Here is a 24074-nt window from a genome sequence, read left to right on the forward strand (position 1 = left end):
GGTCGGGCGGTGGCGCAGTGGGTTAAGCGCATGTGGCGCAAAGCGCAGGGACTGGCGTAAGGATCCCGGTTTGAGCCCCCAGCTCCCCACCTGCAGGGGAGTCGCTTCACGGGCGGTGAAGCAGGTCTGCAGGTGTCTATCTTTCTCTCCCCTTCTCTGTCTTCCCCTTCTCTCTCCATTTCTCTCTGTCCTATCTAACAACAAATTGCGTCAACAAGGGCAATAATAATAACCACAACGAAGCTACAACAAGGGCAACAAAAGGGGGAAAAAATGGCCTCCAGGAGCAGTGGATTCATGGTGCAGGCACCGAGCCCAGCAATAACCCTGGAGGAGGGAAAAAAAAAAAAAGATTTTTAAAATTATCTTTGTTGGATAGAGACAGCCAGAAATTGAGAGGGAAGGGGGAGATAGAATGGGATAGAGACACCTGCAGCCCTGCTTCACCACTCACAAATCTTTCCCCCTGCAATAGGGGCCAGGGACCAAACCCGGAGCTATACACATTATAATGTATGCTCGACAAGGTGCGCCACCACCCAGCCCCTCTTACATATATATATATATATATATATATGCAAATGACCATTATATTTTATGACTTCAGTCTAAGATGGAAATTCTTTGCTGTCTGTGGGGCTGGGTGGTGGCATATGCAGGTAAGTGCACATATCACCATGCACAAGAATCTGGGTTTGAGCTCCTGCTCCCTGCCTACAGGTGTCTCTCTCCCTTTCTAATTTTCCTCTCAATTCCTCTATGTCCTGTCAAATAACTTGGATAGAGAAAGTAAAAGGGGGGTGAGGGGAGATGGCTGCCGGGAGCATTGGATTCCTAATGCTGGCTCTAAGCCTAAGTGATAACCCTGGTGGTAATCATAATAATAATGATGATAATAATAATAATAACAATAATAAAAATTTAAAAATACTTTGCTGTGTGTCAGTGACTACACTTTTTAAAAATAATTCCTTTATTGGGGAATTAATGTTTTACATTCGACAGTAAATACAATAGTTTGTACATGCATAACATTTTCCAGTTTTTCATATATAACAATACAACCCCCACTAGGTCCTCTGTCATCCTTCTTGGATTTGTATTCTCCCCATCCACCCACCCACCCCCAGAGTCTTTTACTTTGGTGTAATATGCCAATTCCAGTTCAGGTTCTACTTGTGTTTTCTCTTCTGATCTTGTTTTTCAACTTCTGCCTCAGAGTGAGATCATTCCATATTCATCCTTCTGTTTCTGACTTATTTCACTTAACATGAATTTTTCAAGGTCCATCCAAGATCGGCTGAAAACAGTAAAGTCACCATTTTTATAGCTGAGTAGTATTCCATTGTGTATATGTACCACAACTTGCTCAGAATGACTGCACTTTTTTTAGGTAATAAAGAGAGTGAGTTTAGTGTGCAGTATATTTATCAGGGAGTGCTTTTGAAATAAACACTTATAGAAAGGGAAGAAAAAGACAAACATACAAAGGGAACAAATGTGGTTTGCCTGGGAGAAATCAAACTGTCTTAGCCTCAGGTAAGCCATTAGGAAGCCGTGGAGCAGAAACGGTACACCAGACCTGGACTTCATGAGGCCAAACTGGTAACCTTTCTACAACTGCCTCAGTCATTGCAAACCGGGGTTACCTTTAGAGGGACCTTGCTTAGAACTAGTAGACTCTTTGCAGTTGAGGTTAACCCAGAAGGGCTGACATGCTGCAGCAGAAGAACAACAACTCTTACTATTAAGACATAGTAAATGTGATAATTATATTCTGATTGTTTTACAGAAATAACAATTGTAGTCACTTTAGAGTTAGAACTTTTAAAATACTCACAGTTTGAAATTGAAGATATAAGGAGTAATTAAGAAATAAATAATTTTTGTTGAATTAAAAGCACTAATGTCACCTGTTTCTGGAACAAGTTGGACCAGAAGTACTTCTCCCTATTCCTTCCACTAAGTACAATCAAAGATCTTAAATACTATATATGAAATAGACATAGGGGGACTGGGCAGTAGCACAGTGTGCTAAGTGCACATGGCGCTAAGTGCAAGGACCAGAGCAAGGATCCGGGTTCGAGCCCCCGGCTCCCCACCTGCAGGGGAATTTACTTCACAGGTGGTGAAGCAGGTCTGCAGGTGTCTGTCTTTCTCTCCCCTTCTCTGTCTTTCCCTCCTCTCTTAATTTCTCTCTGTCCTATCCAACAATGACAGTGATAAACAACAAGGGCAACAAAAGGGGAAAAATGGCCTCTAGGAGCAGTAGATTCATAGTGCAGGCACCAAGCCCCAGTGATAACCTTGGAGGCAAATTAAAAAAAAAAATATATATATATATATATATATAAAGTTAGGCCAGCTAGAAAGTTCGGTACCCACAGTACAGCACTCAATCTGTTACTCTGATGGACTAGCCAGACAAGGACCATTCTTGGAAAGTTAAAGATTAGTATGTTCAATGAACATGGAAGCAAATATCCATAATGAAGTATTAATGAAGAGTGTTCAGCAATACGTAGAAAGAATCATAATGTCATGACCAAATGGGATTTATTTCAGGGGTATGAGGATGGCTGAATATTAAAAGGAACTCATCTGAAAGTATCTGAAATTCTCAAGAGATTCTACACTTAAACTTCTTAATCATATATGCCTCCCCAAAATTGTTTACGTGACTTATCTAACCTTAGAAAATTGAGACCTGGGGCTAGGCAGTGGCTCAACTTGTTGAGCTTGTACATTACACTACATAAGGCACTTATGTTCAAGTACCAGGTTTCCACCTACAAGGGGGAAAACTTCATGACCAATGAAGCAGTGCTGCAGGTATTTCTTCCTCTTCCCTCTATCCACACTAAATAAATAGATTAACTATTTTAAAAAGAAAGCCGAAGGGGGCCAGGCTATAGCACACCGTGTTAACTTCACATGGCGTGGAGTGCAAGGACCAGCATAAGGATCCCGGTTTGAGCTCCAGGCTCCCCACCCACCTGCAGGAGGGTTGCTTCACTGGCAAAGCAAATCTGCAGTTGTCTATTTTTCTCTCCTCCTCTCTCTGTTCTCTCTGTCCTATCCAGCAACAACAGCAGCAATGACAACAATAACAGTAATAACAGCAAGGGCAACAAAATGGGATAAATGGCTTCCTGAAGCAGTAGATTCATAGTGCAGGCACTGAGCTCCAGCAATAATCCTGGAGGCAAAAAAAAAAAGAGAGAGAGAGGGAAAGAAAATCAAAGTTTCCTTTTGTGTACAGAAAGTAGAAAATATAGAAGATGGATTATCACATGAATATTATGAATATGAATGTATGTATATGCTTATTATAACAACTGGCACTTCTACTTCTAAGTATATTCTTAAGAAAAACTCTGTACTTTAACCATTATAGTAGCACAAAATTGGATATAGCCTATGTTTCATGACTGGGGAGAGGTTGTACAAAATAACTGGTGCATTAAAATAGTGGAATACTGTAGTAATGAAAAGAAAATAGTCATTGTTGAGTAAAGAGTAATTGAGTTGCAAAATGACATATGAAAATGTGCTATTCATATAAATTCTAAAATGCAGAGCAATTTCGGTGTTTTATGTGTGGCCAAAGTATATGATGGGAAGAACTTACTTAATCTTTTGCATTTTCTTTGGGGGAGGAGGGAAGAGAATGGGAGAGAAGTAGGATGAGTATACGTTCTGTTTCATATCCTTAAAATAGAAAGTATCAGAAACAAATGTGGCATCAGGTGTTGAAATTTATTATGTGTCTCCCAAACGGTAGTTGGAACATGGGTGGAATACAGTGCCATGATAGATGTCACCTTAAAAAGTCATGGCAAGGGGCTAGCTGGTGGCGCACCTGGTTGAGCTCACATGTTACAGTGTATAGGGACCCAGGTTCGAGCCCCTGGCCCCCACCTGCAGGGGGAAAGCTTCACAAGTGGTGAAGCAGTGCTGCAGGTGTCTCTCTGTCTCTCTCCCTGTCACCCCTCCCCACTCAATTTCTGACTGTCTATCCAGCAAATAAAAAAGAATAAAAAAAAAAAAAAGTCATGGCATTGTGTGTATTCCTCTTCTACAACAGAAAGTGCAATAGACACATTAAGCAATTATTTGCCCAGTGTATTTCTTGGTTTTATATAGTGTCTTCTTTGTAAAAAAAAACAAAAACTCTTATTTTTCCTCTCCAGACAGCATGTTTTCGTGAAGAAAGGGACGTACTAGTGAATGGAGACAACAAGTGGATCACAACTTTGCACTATGCTTTCCAGGATGACAATAACTTAGTAAGAATCATTTTGTGGTTTTCTGTCTCCTTCTTCACTTTTGCTAGCAGAAGTTAACATTTTAAAGATTTGTGATATTAAAATTTATAAATGCAGATGTTTTCTATACATCGAAAGCCACTACATTTCATAGAGTATAAGATGTTTATTCATACCTGATCTCTCCCTCAGCCCCCCACGTAATTTGTACTTTGCCATTACAGTGTTTAAAATAATTTTTTAAAAATATTTATTTTATTTATTTATTCCCTTTTGTTGCCCTTGTTGTTTTATTGTTGTAGTTATTATTGTTGTTGTCGTTGTTAGATAGGACAGAGAGAAATGGAGAGAGGAGGGGAAGACAGAGAGGAGGAGAGAAAGATAGATACCTGCAGACCTGCTTCACCGCCTGTGAAGCGACTCCCCTGCAGGTGGGGAGCCGGGGTTCGAACTGGGATCCTTATGCCGGTCCTTGTGCTTTGCGCCACCTGTGCTTAACCCGCTGTGCTACAGCCCGACTCCCTTTAAAATAATTTTTAATAAGCAAGCCAAAACTAAATTCAAGCCTAAATATGAAAAGTGCTTAGGGTACTTTTTGTCCATGGCTTTCTTGATTTATTTTATTTGTTATATTCTATTTTGATGCAAAGCTGCACATCTTTTTCAAACTGACCACATGCCATGTTCAGTAGAGTCACACTTCAAATATAGGCTGACATAAATGCCATTTGAAGCCTAAAGAGATGACTTAATAAATGAATAGGAAAGTAAGATGAAAACTACTTGAAAAGTTTCATTTTCTGATTCTAGTTTTTATTTCAACATTTACCTTTTTGTGTAGCTGTCTTGCGTTCTTCTTGTGTGCCAGGCACTGCACTACCTACTGGTATAGACACACGAATGCCGTTTTCATTGATTTGGTAAATATTTATTGGACAAGTGCTATGTGTTCTAGCAGCTATGAACACAGTAGTGAATAAGCAGATGTAAGACCTCTTTCCTTGTTGTTCCTACGTCCTCATGAACAGAGTCAGAGAAGAAGTATAAAATCAAATAAATATTACCTTCGGATTGTTTCAGATAAAGATAATAAGATAAATAACATATATTCAAAGACATGAGGATTCTTCTAAGATCAATGTAAATCGGTCAAGCTAAGTATAGTGAAGAGCCAATGAGGAGCTTGTGAACAGAAGCATAGAAATGTGAAGCAGTTTATTATATTTGTATTGATGGAGGATGTGTACTGGGCTTGTAGGTGAAGGAGAAGAGATGAGAGAATCGCACCAGATAACACTTTTTATGTTATTGTAAGGAAATTTTACTTGCATAACAGGTCATGCCTTTCAAAAACAAAAAAGTTTATTGCTGGGTCTCTGTACCTGCCTGATCCCACCACTCCTGTGGACTCTTTTTTGTTCCAGTTAAGATAGAGGATGAAAGACAGAAAGAGAAGAGGAAAGACACAGAGAGAAGAAGGAATACCACAGCTTTATTGCTTGTGAAGATTCCCCCTTTGCAGGTGTTATGTGTTGTCCGGGGGGCTTAAATCCAGGTTCTTGCACCTGGTAAAGTGTATGTTCTATCTGATGAGCTATTTCACAGCTCCTTTATGCTTTTGTTAGTCTGTTTTGTTGTGTTTTAACTAGAACATTGCTCAGCTCTGTCTTATGTTCGTGCTGGGAATTGAACTTGAGATCTTTAGTGCCTCTGGCATAAAAGTCTGCTGTGTAAACCACCATGTTGTTTCCTTGGCTCTGTGTGTATTTTTAAAAATGAGGAAGTGTACCATACGTCAAAAACTGTAGTGTAGTCCATAACCCTTCCCCCGTAAAACAAAGATATCTTTGTGAGTCTAAACAATAAAACATAGAATTATAGTGAATGATCTCTTTGCCTCCTCCCTCTATGTTCCCTTAGTATTACTAAGGGGTTTCCCACAGAGCAAATTTGAAAATTACTCTTTTAGAGCAATATAAGGGTTTGTGACAGGAAAGCTTTTTAAAAAAATTTTATTTATTTTCCCTTTTGTTGCCCTTGTTGTTTTTATTATTGTTGTAATAATTATTGTCGTCATTGTTAGATAGGACAGAGAGAAATGGAGAGAGGAAGGGAAGACAGAGGGGGAAAGATAGACACCTGCAGACTTGCTTCACCACCTGTGAAGCAACTCCCTTGCAGGTGGGGAGCTGGAAGGCTTAAACCAGGATCCTTACGTTGGTCCTTGCACTTCACACCATGTGTGCTTAATCCTCTGCGCTACCGCCCAACTCCCAGAAAGGTTTTTTTAGGGGTAGGGGGTAGAAGAGAAATGCTAGTATGACTAGATTAGTGAAGGGGGAAGTGGCCCTTTTTCCAGCCATGACATCATCTCCCCAGACAATAACTTGGATCCACCTGCATATCAGATGTCAGGCTCAGGAAAAAAACAAACAAACAACAACAACAAAAACTAGTATAGTCATGGGTCCTTTGGAATAAAACTAAAATAGGACTACTAGCTATCTACAAAATAGAGACCCCTCAACTCTTCATCTGCACTATTCCAGCCTTTAGGTTCATGATTAGTCAACAATTTGTTCTGCTTTATATCTTTTTTTAAAATATTTTATTTTATTTATTTATTCCCTTTTGTTGCCTTTGTTGTTTTATTGTTGTAGTTATTATTGTTGTTGTCGTCGTTGTTGGATAGGACAGAGAGAAACGGAGAGAGGAGGGGAAGACAGAGAGGAGGAGAGAAAGACAGACACCTGCAGACCTGCTTCATCGCCTGTGAAGCGACTTCCCTGCAGGTGGGGAGCCAGGGTTCGAACTGGGATCTTTATGCCGGTCCTTGTGCTTTGCGCCACCTGCGCTTAACCTGCTGCGCTACAGCCCGACTCCCTCTGCTTTATATCTTAACTCTTTTTTCAGCCAACGGGTTCCAGATACTAACATGATGTCAACCAGACTTCCCTGGGCAGATGACCCCACCAATGTGTCTTGGATCTCTGCTTTCCCAGAACCCCACCCCGCAAGGGAAAGAGAAAGACAGGCTGGGAGTATGGATCAACCTGCCAATGCCCATGTTCAGTGGGGAAGCAATTACGGAAGCCAGACCTTCCACCTTCTGCACCCCATAATGCCCCTTGGTCCATACTCCCAGAGGGGTGAAGAATAGGAAAGCTATCAGGGGAGGGGATGGGATACGGAGTCCTGGTGGTGGGAATTGTGTGGAGTTGTACCCCTCTTTTTTTTTTTTTCCTCCTCCAGGGTTATTGCTGGGCTCCGTGCCTGCACCATGAATCCACCGCTCCTGGAGGCCATTTTCCCCCCCTTTTGTTGCCCTCGTTGTACCTTCATTGTGGTCATTATTATTGCCCTTGTTGACACAATCCGTTGTTGGATAGGACAGAGAGAAATGGAGAGAGGAGGGGAAGACAGAGAGGGGGAGAGAAAGATAGACACCTGCAGACCTGCTTCACCGCCTGTGAAGCGACTCCCCTGCAGGTGGGGAGCCGGGGGCTCGAACCCAGATCCTTACGCCGGTCCCTGTGCTTTGCGCCACATGCGCTCAACCCACTGCGCCACCGCCCGGCCCCCGGAGTTGTACCCCTCTTATCCTATGGTTTTTGTCAGTGTTTCCTCTTTATAAATAAAAATTAAAAAAAAAAAAGAGACTTCTAGACTACAGACGTTGCTTAGGCATTCACAGATTATTCAAATTTCAAGGAGAATGTGATATGCATTTTCTTTTTTTAAAAAAAAATTAAATATTTATTTATTTTTATTTATCTTGCCTTTTGTTGCCCTTGTTTTTCTTTTATTGTTGTTATAGTTATTGTAGTTGTTGATGTTGTTAGCTAGGACAGAGAGAAATGGAGAGAGAGAGAGAGAGAGAGAGAGAGAAAGATACACACTTGCAGACCTGCTTCACCACCTGTGAAGTGATTCCCCTGTAGGTGGGGAGATGGGGGCTCGAACTGGGATCCTTATTCTGGTTCTTGTTCTTTGCACCACTTAACCCAGTGCACTACTGCCCGACTCCCGATATGCATTTTCATAGTACTCCCTAGCATCATTGAGAAGAATAATTGCAGAGTACAAGACACTAGCAACAAGATTCCTTAGTAGACTTTTCCAGTATTCAGATGCCAGGTATCAAAAGTGTACGAAATATGTATGGATCAGAAAATGAATTAGTTGAACATATATACGAGTCATGTGAAAATGTTAGATACTTAAAGCCAGTGGACTTTTAGTTTTGTTATTGTTTTGTTAGTTACCAGGTAGTCTGCAGCAAATACTTGAAATTATCTTACTATTCAGTCCCCTGTGTCAACAGTGAACTTCATTCAGCCTTTTGAAAACGACTTTACAACTTCCATGGATTTCTGTCAGAAATCAAAGCTGATTATCTTGATTTGTTAAACCATACAAGTCATTAAACAGTTTTGCAGTGATAGCATTTTATTGCTGCATATTGAACAGAGTCAAGAATGGAACATTTCTGACAACAACAACAATAATCATAATAAAAACTTCACCCTCAGCTGTTGTTAGGACTACTGAATGAAAATTTTTCCCCTGTGGAGTTGATTTCTTAAATGATTTTAACCTAGAACCACAAGGCAAAAATAGCAATAATTTAAATCTAAATAATACTTAAAAGTGCGCTCCAATTCTACATTATAAAAAGTCATTTTTAGGATTACTAGTTCTAATTAATCTTTCTCATTTTAAATTAGTTTTAAATGCTCTAGCACTGCTGTTATATTAGTAACATGTATGTGTACATCAATTATATTTTGTCATAACTAAAAAGACATAAGTTTATATGACCCTGCTATCTGGAAATTGTGCCATATCCCCCAGCTAACAGTTTAGCCTCCCACCTTCCATTCCAAGTCCTGTTTTTTTAATGGTTTTGCTTCTGATCTATGGCATTATAGATCTGAGATTCCAGGTCCCCTTCAGATTGACTTAATTTGCTGGATAACTTCACAAAACCCAGGAGCAGACTATTAGAAGAGGTGTATATGGAGAAATAGGAGCTAAGGTGTGAAGCTTCCATGCTCCCTTTGAGCACAGCTCTCTCCCAGGACCTCCATTTGTTTGTAGCATGGAAGCTCTCCAAATCCCATTATCTTGAGTTTTTGCTTGTTTGGTATTTTTTTTTTTCCACGAGAATTTTTCTTGTGGCTGTGACTTCTTGCCTGCATGAATCTACCTCCTTGTGGATTTTTTTTCTAAGTTAGAGGGTAAAAGGGAAAGGAAGAAAAAAAGAAAGGAAGGAGGGAGGGAGGGAGGGAGGGAGGAAGGAAGGAAGGAAGGAAGGAAGGAAGGATGGAAGGAAGGACAGGCAGACAAGGAAAGACATCAGTCACATCACTTTTGATATTACACATTCTCAGAAATGGGAAGAGAAAAATCTATGTGTGGGAATCACTATATTCTATAAAACAGAGCTTTCCAAATGCTGGGTATGTTAAGTTTTTTGCTGATTCAAAGTGAAAAAGGAAAATGTAATGAAGAAGATGGGGTTATTCAGCATAATGAACTGTTTGACAGTCTAAAATTTCTAATCCCATTTCCTTTTTAGAGAAATAAAATGTTCATTAGTCTATGATGAATGAACACAATGGTCTGTTTATTTTGATGGCCATGTTACTCTTCCTTATTAATTTCAAGATACAGTAGCAAAGTGTGGTGATCCTATTATCTGATTAGGCAATTCTACGTTCCTTGCTCCAGTTAAATTTTTTCATTGTTTTATGCAACTTTTAAATCTTGTTACTGCTGCTGCTGATCTACGTTTCCTTGCTCATGAACAACAAAATCTAACTTTGTGTTGCTTTAAATGTGTTTTTACATCTGTGATTTGTTGAGTACCTTTCATTTTTTTATTCCTAGTACCTGGTTATGGACTATTATGTTGGTGGTGATCTGCTTACTCTGCTCAGCAAATTTGAAGACAGATTGCCTGAAGATATGGCTCGATTTTACTTGGCTGAGATGGTGATAGCAATTGACTCAGTTCATCAACTGCATTATGTACACAGGTGAGTAAGACACAGTGCCATTGCCTCTGGCTGGAAGCTGTCATAAGTCTGTTGAAGCAGAAGATTATACAAATTAATTAAGTATAATCTTAAGCATGTGTTTCATGGACCGAATAATTCTAAACATATTTTCAGTTCCTTTGCTTTGTTGTCGTCGTTGTCAGCATTAAAGAACCGACATCCCTGTTTACACCCATGTATAATGTCTTAAAATTCTCACTTCTTGTCAGTATTACTATAAAATACTTTAAAAAAATTCAATTATATATAATTTCCTTCTCAATAAAAGTACGGTGAGCAATTTTTAAAAATTAATTAATTTATTTTTTGCCTCCAGGGTTATTGCTGGGGCTCAGTGCCCATCCTACAAATCCACTGCTCCTGGAGGCTATTTTTTCCCTTTTGTTGCCCTTGTTGTTTATTGTTGTTGTTCTTGCTGTTGTTGTTGTTGGATAGGACAAAGAGAAATCAAGAGAGGAGGGTAAGAAAGGGGGGGGGGAGAAATACACCTGCAGACCTGTTTCACTGCTTGTGAAGCGACCCCCTGCAGGTGGGGAGCTGGGCACTTGAACCAGGATCCTTCAGCCAGTCCTTGCGCTTTGCGCCATGTACACTTAACCTGCTGCGCTACTGCCTGGCCCCTGCAGTGAGCAATTTTTAAAATAATTATACATATTAATATTATCCAGAACCCTAGACCAAGAAGAATAATTCACTGAATAAGACCCATATTTTAATGATTCTAAAGAATAAGCTATATATATATGTATATAGTTTTTTGCATGGGCCTTGGTGCCTGCACAATGACTCCGCCACTCCCTACTGCCTTAAATTTTTAAAATTCTTTTTTTGGTAGAGGGTGAGACAGTGAGACAGAGATAGAGAAGGACAGAGAGACAGAAAAGAGATAACTGCAGCACTGCTCTACTGGCCATGAAGCTTCACCTCCCTGCAGGTGGGTCCAGAGTCTCGAACATGTCTTTGCATGGGAACATGTGTGCTCTACCAGGTGCGCCACTACCTGTCCCCTTCAATATTTTTAAGATTTGTGTAAGTGTCAACAGATGTTTTTGTAGAAAGTGATAACCAACATTTTCTCCATGCAGATAATTAAAAAAGGAAAATATTTTGATGGGGCTAGTGATCTTATAAAAGGAGATACCAGAGAGTTGGCTTCCTTGCCATGTGGACAAACCCAAGAGACAGCCAGATGAGGACACAACTAGAGGGCCACCGTCTGTCTGTAATCAGAAAGAGAGCCTTCATGAGAAGCAGATGTCTGCTGGACATTGTTTGCAGCCTCCAGAACTGTAGTGAAATAAATTTCTGTTGTTGAAGCCACCGAGTCTTTAGAATTTATTGTGGCATTCTTAACAGAGTTGGACATTACATCAGGAAAGGAAGACTATTTTTGTGGAATCTTAGGCAGGTGATGGCTCTCAGTGGAGAAAGCAATTATTTTTGAAGCTAAGCCCCAGTGGTTAGCCAATTTGGATTAAACCAAAGGAGTGAGGCTAAGATCACAGGTGAAAGGGTAGTAGGTCCTTTTCCACCATCATGCATCAGGACCCCTTTCTATGCTTTAATGTACTATTTATATGGAAAAATTAAAACATATAAACTTTTCCCACCAGATCACTGCTCAGCTCTGGTTTATGATGCTAAGGATTGGACCTGGGGCCTTGGAGCCTCAGGCATGAGAATCACTTTGCTTAACACAATTTTAATAAACAGTAATTGTAATGGAATAACATACTTACTGTATTATCATCTGTGTGACTATACAAAAGGAGTAGCATGATAGAAAATAGAAACATTTTTTCATATATGAGAGTCTATTTCCCTTATCTATGGAAATGGTGAAAAAGAAGCAAATGGGAGATATTGATGAGAAGGAAAAACATATGTCTTAAATTAGTTCTTAGTGACTATTGAATTGGGGTAAGACATATTTGATTAAAAAGCCTCTCTAGTTGATTGTTTTGACAAAAGTTAAAAATGTGTTTTGTAGGTTAATGTTTGTATATTCACATTTTCTTCTTTTTGGGGAATTAATGGTTTACCGTCAACAATAAGATACATTAATAAAAAATAAAATACAGTAGTTTGTGCATATATAACATTTCTCAGTTTTCCACATGACAGTTCAACCATATATTTGCATTTTAATGTAATATTATAGGTATAATATTTGTAGTGCTTTGTTCCTGATGTTCTGATAAAGTATACTGCTGTTACAGTATAGTCATTGTTTTAGCCTGCTTTATTTATAATGTTATAAGTAAAATATTTATCATTACAAATAATAATTTTATGTTAAAAATTTAATGTTCCCTTTAAACCAAGTGTTATTTGTATGTGCTTAGAGACAGAAAAAAATTACTGATTTTAGAAACTTTAGTTGATATTGATAAACTTTAGTTGATAATGAAGATGATAATGATAATGAAGACATTTTATTTTTTCTAAGATTTCTCTTTTTCAGTTTTTTTAAAGATATTTCTTTTTAAAAAACTTAAAAAAAAATTTTTTAATATTTATTTTATTTATTCCCTTTTGTTGCCCTTGTTGTTTTATTGTTGTAGTTATTATTGTTGTTGTCATTGTTGGATAGGACAGAGAGAAATGGAGAGAGGAGGGGAAGACAGAGAAGAAGAGAGAAAGATAGACACCTGAAGACCTGCTTCACCGCCTGTGAAGCGACTCCCCTGCAGGTGGGGAGCCGGGTTCAAACCGGGATCCTTATGCCGGTCCTTGTGCTTTGCGCCACCTGCGCTTAACCCGCTGCGCTACCCTGACTCCCTTAAAAAAGCTTTTATATTTATTTATTTTCCCTTTTGGTACTCTTGCTGTTTTTTATTATTGTTGTAGTTACTGATATCATTGTTGTTGGATAGGACAGAGAGAAATGGAGATAGGAGGGGAAAACAGAGAGGGGGAAGGAAGATAGACACTTGCAGACCTGCTTCACTACCTGTGAAGCGACTCCCCTGCGGGTGGGGAGTCGGGGACTCAAACTGGGATCCCTGGCCCTTGCGGTTCGTGCCACATGGGCTTAACCTGCTGTGCTACTGCCCGACTCCCTCTTTTTCAGTTTCTGATTGTCAAGGTTAGTGCTGACATTCATTTAAATTTCCCTTTCTCTCCCTTTATTGACAATACTTTGTGTCTGGTTCACAAAATGTCATCTTACTTTCAAGATATCATTGACTCACTTTGTATTTTGCTTCTAATATTAAAAAATAGATTTAAAAAAATTTACTATTCCTTTTTGTGCTTGAGTATGTAGTAAGTTATGTTTTCCAGAAGCAGACACTAAAATAGCATGTATAATACTAGGTGTAGGGATTAATACTTATGGAAGGGCGTGAGAGGAAGTAGGATTAGTCAGTGGGAAAAGTCAGAATGTACTGTCTCACCCAGCCCCAGTAGGGGTTCTGGAGTCTTAAGACCTGTCAGAGTTGGCACTCATTTGGTCAAAATGGTTGGATCTTATGTCCATATGAATCATAGCATGGGCATGGGCTCCCTGAAAAAGACAGGCCTTCTGTATATTGATGGGTTTGACAGTTGGGAACTTTGTGCTGACAGAATAAAGCCATCCATTGAGTAAGAAGGTAGCAATTGCTCTCTGTCTATCATGGGCCTTGAAACACAGTGACTAATATAAACCAGGAATCACTTTAACTCAGGAACCTGCAGTTTGGGTAGAAGTAGTTAATGCTAAGTTGTAGTGGTTTAGTGGGGTTGGGACATCCACTCTTCAGATAATCCCCCATGTAGCGGGCCAATTAATGCTGCCAATCAGCTGGATATTCTGCCTGGGGCTTTAGTTTACTTTCATGGATTTCTCCTTGAGCTGTTTGAGTTTCATAACCACATGGTGACTAGGTTCTGAGAGCAAATGTACAGAGAGAAAAGATCAAAATTACACAGTATTTTTATGGTTAACTGTAGGAAAACATACAATCTCACTTCCACCATACTCTTCACCAAGGCAATCACAAAAGCCTGCCCAGCTTCAAGCAGAGAGAATACATACTCACCTCTTAATGGGGATATTTTTTGAGAATACAGTCTGCCACACTCATGAAATGTAAAAGTCCAGAGTGCCTTAATTGCATATTCAAGTCTCTGGTACACCACAGGGAAGGTGCTGTGGCATTGGAGGAAGTTTCAGTGCTGTGGTATTTCTTTCTCTGACTCTGTGTCTTTACTTCCATCTGAAAATGCTGACCTAGGTGGTGAATTCCTGGAAGCAAGCAAGAGCAGTAACAAAAATGCCTTAATTAGAACAGCGTTGAATGCAACATTTTTGTGCCAGTAGGGTTGGTGCTGGGACTCAATACATATACAGCTCAAATACTCCTTATGACCATTTTTTTTCCCTGTTTTTGACAGAAGGTGAGAAAGAGAGAGACATCTATAGCTCTGCCATTCATGAGGCTTCCCCCCCCCCCCCCGTAAATGGGGACTGTGCACATGAACCAGGTCCCCTTAGTGGTAATGTGTGCACTATACCTTGTGTGCCACCACCTAACCCCTGAATGCATTTTTCTAAAAATCCATATATAAGAGGAATGAATGATTGTGACCGAGTAAGCTAGACTTCTTCTGGACCAATGCCTTCATGGAAAACTACTATTAAATCTAGATATAACAGGGAAGCCAACATCTTAACAGCATTGGAGATTGAACTGAAGTTGGTAGGCAAGGTTCATTTCTGCTGTTCTGAGAAATATCCAGATTGTTTTCTTTTTTTCTTTTTAAATTTTTAATTATTTTTATTTATTAGATAGAGACAACCAGAAATTGAGATGGTACAGGGAGATAGAGAGACACATGCAGCACTGCTTTACCATTCACAAAGCTTTCCCCCTGCAGGTATGGACTGGGGGCTCGAACCAGCTTCCTTGTGCACTGTAGTGTGTGCACTCAACAAGGTGCGTGGACCACCTGGTCCCTCCAGACTGTTTTCTACAGGGCTTGGACCGAAGTACACTCCTACCAGCAGTGCAGAAGTGTTCCTTTTCCCCCACAAATTCCCTAATAAATGATGTTACTATCCTTTCAAATGTATTATGTTCTCACAAGTGTAAAGTAGTATTTCATTGTCATCTTTGTTTGCATTTCTCTGATAACCAGTGACTTTGAGCACTAAGGTCTGTTTACCCTCTCTTTCTGTCCATTTCCTCACTCCTTTTTCTAATGAGGCTGTTTGGGGTTTTTGGTGCTTAGTTTACTGAGTTCTTTATGGAGCAATTTCTTTGTGTAATTGTATCCTGCATCCATTGATTATTTATCCGCATTTACATCCAGGCCCAATTCTTATTAACCGTGTTATCCTTTCTAATATCAGTGACAGGAGGGAAGGTAGGTTCTTCTTTGTATGAATAAAGGGCCCTAACATAGTCATAGTGGTACCTGTGAAACTCTAAAGAAAGAAATATAAGATTAATGTAACCTATGTGAAAAATTACAGCAGTCCTTTTTAACTCCAGAAGTCCTTTTTACCTTTGCTGAAATTACATGTGCTCAAAGAAGTCATGATATGAATGACACCTAGGATTTGATGCAAAAAAATTGATGTTTTTTTTGTTTTTGTTTTTGTTTTGTAATGTGTGTGCTTAACCAGGTGTACCACCACCTGGCCCCGATGTTCTTTTTTGTTTGTTTGTTTTTTACCAGAGCACTGCTCAGCTCTGTTTATGGTAGTGCTGGGGATTGAACCTAGAACCTTTCATGCCTCAGGCTTGAAAGACTTTTTGTATAACTTTTGCATATTGTTATCTCCCCAGCTGTAAAATTGATGTTCTTAATTTTTCAGACAGAAATATCATCCTACCAAATAACTGCTTGTAGTTATTTTTTTTCCCAGCTAAAAGTTAAATGTATTTTTTTTTTCAGGGACATCAAACCTGACAACATATTGATGGATATGAATGGACATATTCGGTTAGCAGATTTTGGTTCTTGTCTGAAGCTGATGGAAGATGGAACGGTACATAAAAAGATAACTCTTAAATTATTTTAGCCATAGATATTTCACTTACTAATTTCCTTCTCTTTTAGAAACCCTCTTTTTATATTGTCTCTCCATCTACACCTTTGTCTTTGCACCATAGCCTGCCTCAAAGGCTTTTAGATATACTTACTCCCAGTGGGGATTTTTCTATAAAGTCATATGCTGTTTATCTTACTGATTGGTGTGTGTGTGTATACATTTTTTCTTTTTAAAAATTTATTTATTTATTTATTTATTTATTTATTTATTTATTTATTGGGTAGAGGCAGCGAGAAATTGAGAGGGAAGTGGGTGATAGGGAAAGAGATAGAAATGTCTGTAACACTGCTTCAAAACTTGTAAAGCTTTCCCCCTGCATGTGGGGACTGGAGCTTCAAACCGACGTCCTTGGGCATTGCAACACATGTGCTCAACATGTGCGCCACAGCTCAACCCCGTTCTTTCCTTTTTTTTTTTTTTTTAAATGAGACTCTTATTTCCTTCTTTGGCTAGAACTGTTTGTTTTATAATTCAGATACGTTCTCAAGTCGAGAAACGTTAAGAAAATAAATCCCACATGAAAAAGAGAAAATGCAACTTCTTTACTTTTGTTTCTTTTTCTTTCTTAGTTGTGTAGTTTTTCTGAGTGATAGTATTCAACAAATGAATATTTACTTACTTACTCCCTTACTTATTTATTTTACCAGAGCACTGCTCAGCTCTGGTTTATGTTGGTACAGGGGATTGAATGTGGGACTCTAGAGCCTAGACACGAAAATCTTTTTGCCCCACCACCTGCAGGGGTAAAATTTTAGGCAGGTGTCTCTCTCGTTCTCTATCCCTGTCTATCTTTTTCCTACCCTATGGATTTCTCTTTATCTCTTCATTACAAAAGCAAGTTAAATATTTGAGAAAGAAAAAGTAGCTGCCATTATGCTAAGTAGTAGCCATTATGTTAAGTGCTACCTACTCTATTCAACAAATGAATTCTTCTATCAAAAAGTACTTTGGGTTGATTCAGTTTCATAGTACCAGTTTAATTTTGTCAACTGAAGTTCTGTTATGTTAAGTTCTATTAGATATTCTATATTTTTATTTACAGTTATATGCTCCAAGTTTGTGCCTTAATTTTTGCTTTTGCTGCTACATCAATTTCTAGGTTTTATAAAAGATGCTAGGGAGCCGGCCAGTAACGCAGTGGGTTAAGCGCATGTGGCGCAAAGCACAAGGACCGGTGTAATGATCTTGGTTCTAGCCCTTGACTCCCCACCTGCAGGGGAGTTGCTTCACAGGCAGTGAAGCAGGTCTGCAGGTGTCTATCTTTCTTTTCCCCTCTCTGTCTTCCCCTCCTCTCTCCATTTCTCTCTGTCCTATCTAACAACGACGACATCAATAGCAACAACAATAATAACTACAACAATAAAAACAAGGGCAACAAAAGGGAAAATAAATAAATATTAAAAAAAGAGATGCCAAAGGAGCTATCACTTTAATTGGTAGATAATTTTTTGGAGAATAATATAGTTTAATAAATTTCAAAAATCTTACATTGTTTTAAGCCAGTAATTTGACTTAATAAAAATTATCTTTTTAAAAAAAATTTTTTTAAATATTTATTTTATTTATTTATTCCCTTTTGTTGCCCTTGTTGTTTTTATTGTTGTAGTTATTATTGTTGTTGTCGTTGTTGGATAGGACAGAGACAAATGGAGAGAGGAGGGGAAGACAGAGAGGAGGAGAGAAAGACAGACACCTGCAGACCTGCTTCACCGCCTGTGAAGCGACTCCCCTGCAGGTGGGGAGCCGGGGTTCAAACCGGCATCCTTATGCCAGTCCTTGTGCTTTGCGCCACCTGCGCTTAACCCGCTGCGCTACAGCCCAATAAAAATTATCTTAAGGTAATGTTTGGGGGCTGGGTGGTGGCGCGCCTGGCGAAGCACATACATTACCATGCACAAGAATCTGGGTTTGAGCCTCAGCTCCCCACCTGCAGGAGGGACACCTCATAAGCCTTTGAAGCACGTCTGCAGGTATCTTTCTGTCTCCCCCGCCCCTCTCAATTTCTATCTGGCCTAGCTAATAAAAATAGGAGGAAAGAAAAAAAAATGGCCACAGGAGTGGTATATTTATAGTGCAAGCATTGGGCCCTAGCAATAACTGTGGAGGGGAAAAAAGGTAACTTTTAATGAAAATAATATATAAATTCTGTTTCTACATCAATGAAGAGAGCAATTAAACCAAATTCTTATCTCACTGTAAATGATATTCAACTGGTCACAGTATTTAAGAGACAGACAATAGGCAGATAATAGGCAGCTCAAGACTGTCACTTGTGAGAGAAATGAATTAATTAGATGTGACTCAGTTTCCATGGATTGGATGTTTGCTTACTCGAATGCTTATAGTGAAAGGCATAGCAGTCCTGCAACGGTGAAGGGGAAGAAATCAGAACTGAGTTGGCCAAGGCAGCAGGAATCAGAAGCTTGACATAAGAGCAAGGGACTCATCTAGAGAGGGTCCCAAAGTACATGTACCCACTCTCTGGGGCCATTTCATAAAGGTTTCTGCATCTCTCTTTCTCTCTCTGTCTCTCTGTTTCTCTCACCAGACCATTGCTCTGCTCTTGCTTATGTTGGTGTGGGGGACTGAATCTAGGACTTCAGAGCCTCAGGCATGAGAGTCTCTACATAACCATTATGCTATCTTTCCCACCCTGTGTCTATCTTATTCCCTCTCTTTTTACTCCCCTTCCTCTCTGTCCTATCTAATCTAATATAAATAAATAAATAAATAAATAAATAAAATGTCTTCAATTTCACTGACTTTAAAAAATTTATAAAATGGAAATATTAACAAGACTATAGGATAAGAAGGGTACAATTCCATACAATTCCCACCACCAGAACTGTATCCAATCCCCTCCCTTGATAGCTTCCCTATTTTTTATCCCTCTGGGAATATGAACCCAGGGTCATTATAGGGTACAGAAGGTGGAAGGTCTGGCTTCTGTAATTGCTTCTCTGCTGAACATGGGCGCTGACAGGTCTATCCATACTCCCAGCCTGTCTCTCTCTTTCCCTAGTGGGGCAAGGTTCTGGAGAGGCAGTGCCAGCACTAAGAAGCCACTGTTCCTAGTGGCTATTTTTGACTCTTTTTTTTTTTATCCTAGAAAAAAAAATTTTTTTTAACAGAGATGTGGAAAAATTGAAATCCTGTATGCTTTTGGTGAGAAAGTAAAATGCTGTAACCACTTTTGAGAGCAGTATTCCAGTTATACTTTTATGTATATGCTTCATAGTTAGAAAAAGGTACTTAGATGTTTGTCTGTATATGTTTATAGCACCATTATCCATTAATAGCCAGGGGATGCTGACTATCAGCAGATGAATGGACAAAGAACACATCGCGTATACACATAATAGAATATTGTTTTAGCCTAAGAAGGAAAAACATTTTGATACAAGCAACACAAGGATAACGCTTGAAAGCATTATACTTAGTTATACAAACCAGGCACAAAAGGACCATTTTGTATGATTTCACTATATATGTTACCTAACACAATAAAACTCAGAGCCATAAAATACCAGGATGGTTGCCAGGGCATATAGGGAGAAGGAGGAAATGAAGGATTCTTGTTTCCAAGGAGGAAAGAATCAGTATTTATTATTACTATTATTTTAAAGTATCACTTCTTTTTGGATCAGTGACTTAATAGTCGTTTACAAAATTACAAGTTGTTATGGGTATATTTCCACACTTGGGCATGTGTGTGTCTGTCACTGCACCAGCCTCTGTAATTGTGTATTCCTCCACCATAATCACAGGGGGAGTTAGAGGTTGTTATATTTCCTATAGTTTTTCAAATAACTGGTAATGAGAATATTTTTTAGCTATTTCATCTCAGTAGTACCAGAGATGAGCCTGCTCTAATGACTACTGTAAATATTGACTTTTGAGAAAATCCAGAATATTAACTATTATTCCTCTTTGAGAATGTACTTACTCTTATTTTATTTTTTTATATTTATTTTCCCTGTTGTTGCCCTTTTTTTTATTATTGTTGTTGTTATTGATGTCGTCACTGTTGGATAGGACAGAGAGAAATGGAGAGAGGAGGGGAAGTCAGAGAGGGGGAGAGAAAGATAGACACCTGCAGACCTGCTTCACCACCTGTGAAGCAACTCCCCTGCAGGTGGGGAGCTAGGGGCTGGAACCCGGATCCTTAGGCCGGTCCTTGCGCTTTGTGCCACGTGCGCTTAACCCGCTGCCGAGAATGTACTTACTCTTTTCTGTTTTCTTAGTTTCTATCAGAGCACTACTTAGCTGTGGCTTACGGTGGTGCTGGTGCTTTTATTGGACTATTATTGCCTCAGGCATGCAAATCTTTTTGTCTAATCACAATGCTATAATCTCAGCCCTAAATATTATTTAAAACATATAAGGCACCAATTTTCAGGCATCTTAGGATTTTCTAAATCATCATTTTCTCACTTATTTCTCATTTTCCATAATTATACATATACATATATATATATATATATACAATTAGTTTGCTATGTAATGACTTTACTTTTTATATTTTCCTCTTTTATAACTAATTAATTATCTGTGGTGTTTATATTGCTCTCCTAAACTCATTAATTTTTTTCTAGTTTGTAATGTATATTCAGTTCTGTCAAAGTGTAAAATATCTTCATTATCAGTTACATTTATCTCTGGCAAAAAACATGTAATACTTATACATATATAAAAATTTTAATATGAACATCAATTTTGAAAGGCTATTTTTTAAAAAAATATTTTATTATTTATTTATTCCCTTTTGTTGCCCTTGTTGTTTTATTGTTGTTATTGATATCATTGTTGTTGGATAGGACAGAGAGAAACCGAAAGAGGAGGGGAAGACAGAAGGAGAGAAAGATAGACACCTGCAGACCTGCTTCACCGCCTGTGAAGTGACTCCCCTGTAGGTGGGGAGCCGGGGGCTCGAACTGGGATCCTTACACCAGTCATTGCGCTTTGAGCCACCTGCGCTTAACCCGCTGCGCTACCGCCCGACTCCCGCTATTTTTTTTTTTAAAGTCTAAAAGCCAGTAAATGTAGAAGTTGAAAGGGAAAAGAAAAACATTGACAACAGATTATTTGAATTTTCCTCTTCTTAAATTTGCTAAGTAATAACTGTAGTAAAGTTTCTCTGCTGTTAAAATCTGGAGAACTGTTAAGGATGGAGATTATATGAAATTTGACTTAGAGACTAAGTTCAGATAATAACAGTTGTTGTTGTTATGAGTTCATTTCTCTTGTGTATCTAAGTTCTAGTATTTTAAAGTTTAAAATAATTATTCTTCTAATAAATTCTAGTAGATTATTAAACATCTGAACTTCTCCAGGTCCAGTCCTCAGTGGCAGTTGGGACTCCTGACTATATCTCCCCTGAAATCCTTCAAGCCATGGAAGATGGAAAAGGCAGATATGGCCCTGAGTGTGACTGGTGGTCCTTGGGGGTCTGCATGTACGAAATGCTGTATGGAGAAACTCCGTTTTATGCAGAATCTCTGGTGGAGACATATGGAAAAATTATGAATCACAAAGTTAGTATACCCTACTATTTTTCAAATTAATGTAGTAAATTGAAAATAAAGTATTTGAGAAAAATGTTTTTTCTAAAAATAATAAGCAGTCTTCATTTCTGTGTTAATAGAGGACATGGCAAACAAGTAGTGGTCTGACCGCCTATATTTTATTTTTAAGATTTATTTTTATTAGAGATAGACTAGAGCAATGGTGATATGACATATGGCAGTATCTGGATTTTTCTCTTTTATTTATATATTTTATTTTATTAGTGATTTAATATTGATTTAAAAATTATAAGATAACAGGTATAATTCCACACCATTAGCACCACCAGGCTTCTGTGTCCCCATTCTCTCCATTGGAAACTGCAATAGTTCACCCGAAGTCACATACAGGTTGACTTCTGTAATTGATGCTCTGCTGGACATGGATATTGGCAGGGTAATCTATATGGCAGTATCTAGATTTGAGCCTGGCACCTCAGGCATGCAGGTTCCTGTATTCTGGTGCTGAGCTGTCTTCCTGGTACTACCCTCCTATGTTTTATTAGAGATACTACAGAGTAAGATATTAAGTGGTGTCACCAGTAGGATAACAACGATTATGGTGCATCTCATTGCTACCGTAGTATAACCATTTCTAATAGACACATTTTAACTAGAGATATTTTTAAACACCCATAGCTGTGCATAGGTGCAGAGTACTGATAGTAAGAGATACATAGATGAATGAGAAAATGAACATGCTAGAAAAAACTTTTATTACATAGGAACTTTGTCATATAGACACTGTAAAAGAAAAAGGTTAAATACTAAATTCATTTTCAGAATAAAGAATTCTGAAAATGAAAAGAAGTTAAATGTGATCCATAATTCATGAGTGTAGCTGTTTGATAATGTTCATGTAAATGACATACTAATGATTTGATAATGGTAAATACATTTAGAGATACATGTTTTTATAGAATATAGCGTGTATTTAATACTTTTGGAAGTGCTTTATTAATTTAACATATCTAATCCTCTAATCATTAATGGCAGGTACTAGTGTTATTATGATTTCATAAGGGGGGGGCACAATAGTTTAAATGGTAGAGGTGAGATTTGAACTGACTCACTCTGACTCCAGAATTTGCTCTTTACTACAGGTACAATAGTACAGTATAAATGTTCATGAGCCTACTTAGTAAAGTTAAATACTCATTTAGGTTTGTTTTTACTGTTCTGTTTAGGAGAGGTTTCAGTTTCCAGCTCAAGTGACTGATGTGTCTGAAAATGCTAAAGATCTCATTCGAAGGCTTATTTGCAGCAGAGAGCATCGACTTGGTCAAAATGGAATAGAAGACTTCAAAAAACACCCATTTTTCAGTGGGATTGATTGGGAAAATATTCAAAATTGTGAAGCTCCCTATATTCCAGAAGTTAGTAGTCCAACAGATACGTCGAATTTTGATGTAGATGATGATTGTTTAAAGAATTCTGTAAGTATGAATTATGAAGTTCTGCACTTGTGTTTCTTTTGAATATGGTTACAAAGTAAAATTATAAGCCAGCTTACCAATTATTTAACAGATCATGTCTCTGGGTACTTATATTCTCATAAATCAAGAAATTAAGAAGGAGAATTGAGGTAGATGTTAGTTATTCAAAACTTGAAAAGAAGATTAAAACTCAAAAGAGTCTTACTTCTTAGAGTAGTTATTTATTTAGGTTCCCTAAAAGGGACATTAGTTTTTCTGAAAAGTAGACTTCAGGGGGCCAGGTGGTGGCTCACCCTGTTCAGTGTATACAACACCATATGCTGGGACACAAGTTCAAGCCTCTAGTTCTCACCTGCAGGGAGGATGCTTCACAAGTGCTACATCCTCTCTCCCATCTCCCCTTCCCTCTCTCCCTTCTCCATCTCCTCTTCCCCTCCCAGTTCTCTCTGTCCTATCAAAACAATTAATTTTAAAAACTTTTAAAAATGGACTTTATGATGGCACAATAAAGCGTTTGGTAAATTTATCCTTTAAAAAAAAAATCAAGGGTAGTCAAGGTGGAAAAAACTGAGAATATGTCGAACTTAGATTAAAGACAGTTCTTCTTCCTCCCCAACTGCACACATGATGCTTCTTATATAAAAGCAAGCAGTTTCACTGCCAGAAGAGGCTAACTTGTTGTAGCTGACTAAATATCCTTC

General features: G+C 38.5%; 1 protein-coding gene across 18 annotated transcripts in view; it reads left to right on the forward strand.

Annotated features, from left to right (window-relative positions):
* The window catches only part of CDC42BPA (CDC42 binding protein kinase alpha), a 244023-nt gene that overhangs the window by 101796 nt on the left and 118153 nt on the right, over nucleotides 1–24074 (forward strand). For all 18 annotated transcript variants that reach the window (XM_060192090.1, XM_060192086.1, XM_060192092.1 and 15 more), the window contains exons 4-8: nucleotides 4194–4289; nucleotides 10161–10309; nucleotides 16217–16310; nucleotides 21707–21907; nucleotides 23125–23373. In XM_060192090.1, coding sequence (XP_060048073.1) covers nucleotides 4194–4289; nucleotides 10161–10309; nucleotides 16217–16310; nucleotides 21707–21907; nucleotides 23125–23373 — 789 coding nt within the window. The remainder of the gene's footprint in view (nucleotides 1–4193; nucleotides 4290–10160; nucleotides 10310–16216; nucleotides 16311–21706; nucleotides 21908–23124; nucleotides 23374–24074) is intronic.

This window comes from Erinaceus europaeus, chromosome 6, assembly GCF_950295315.1.
Source record: "Erinaceus europaeus chromosome 6, mEriEur2.1, whole genome shotgun sequence".
Taxonomy (NCBI): domain Eukaryota; kingdom Metazoa; phylum Chordata; class Mammalia; order Eulipotyphla; family Erinaceidae; genus Erinaceus; species Erinaceus europaeus.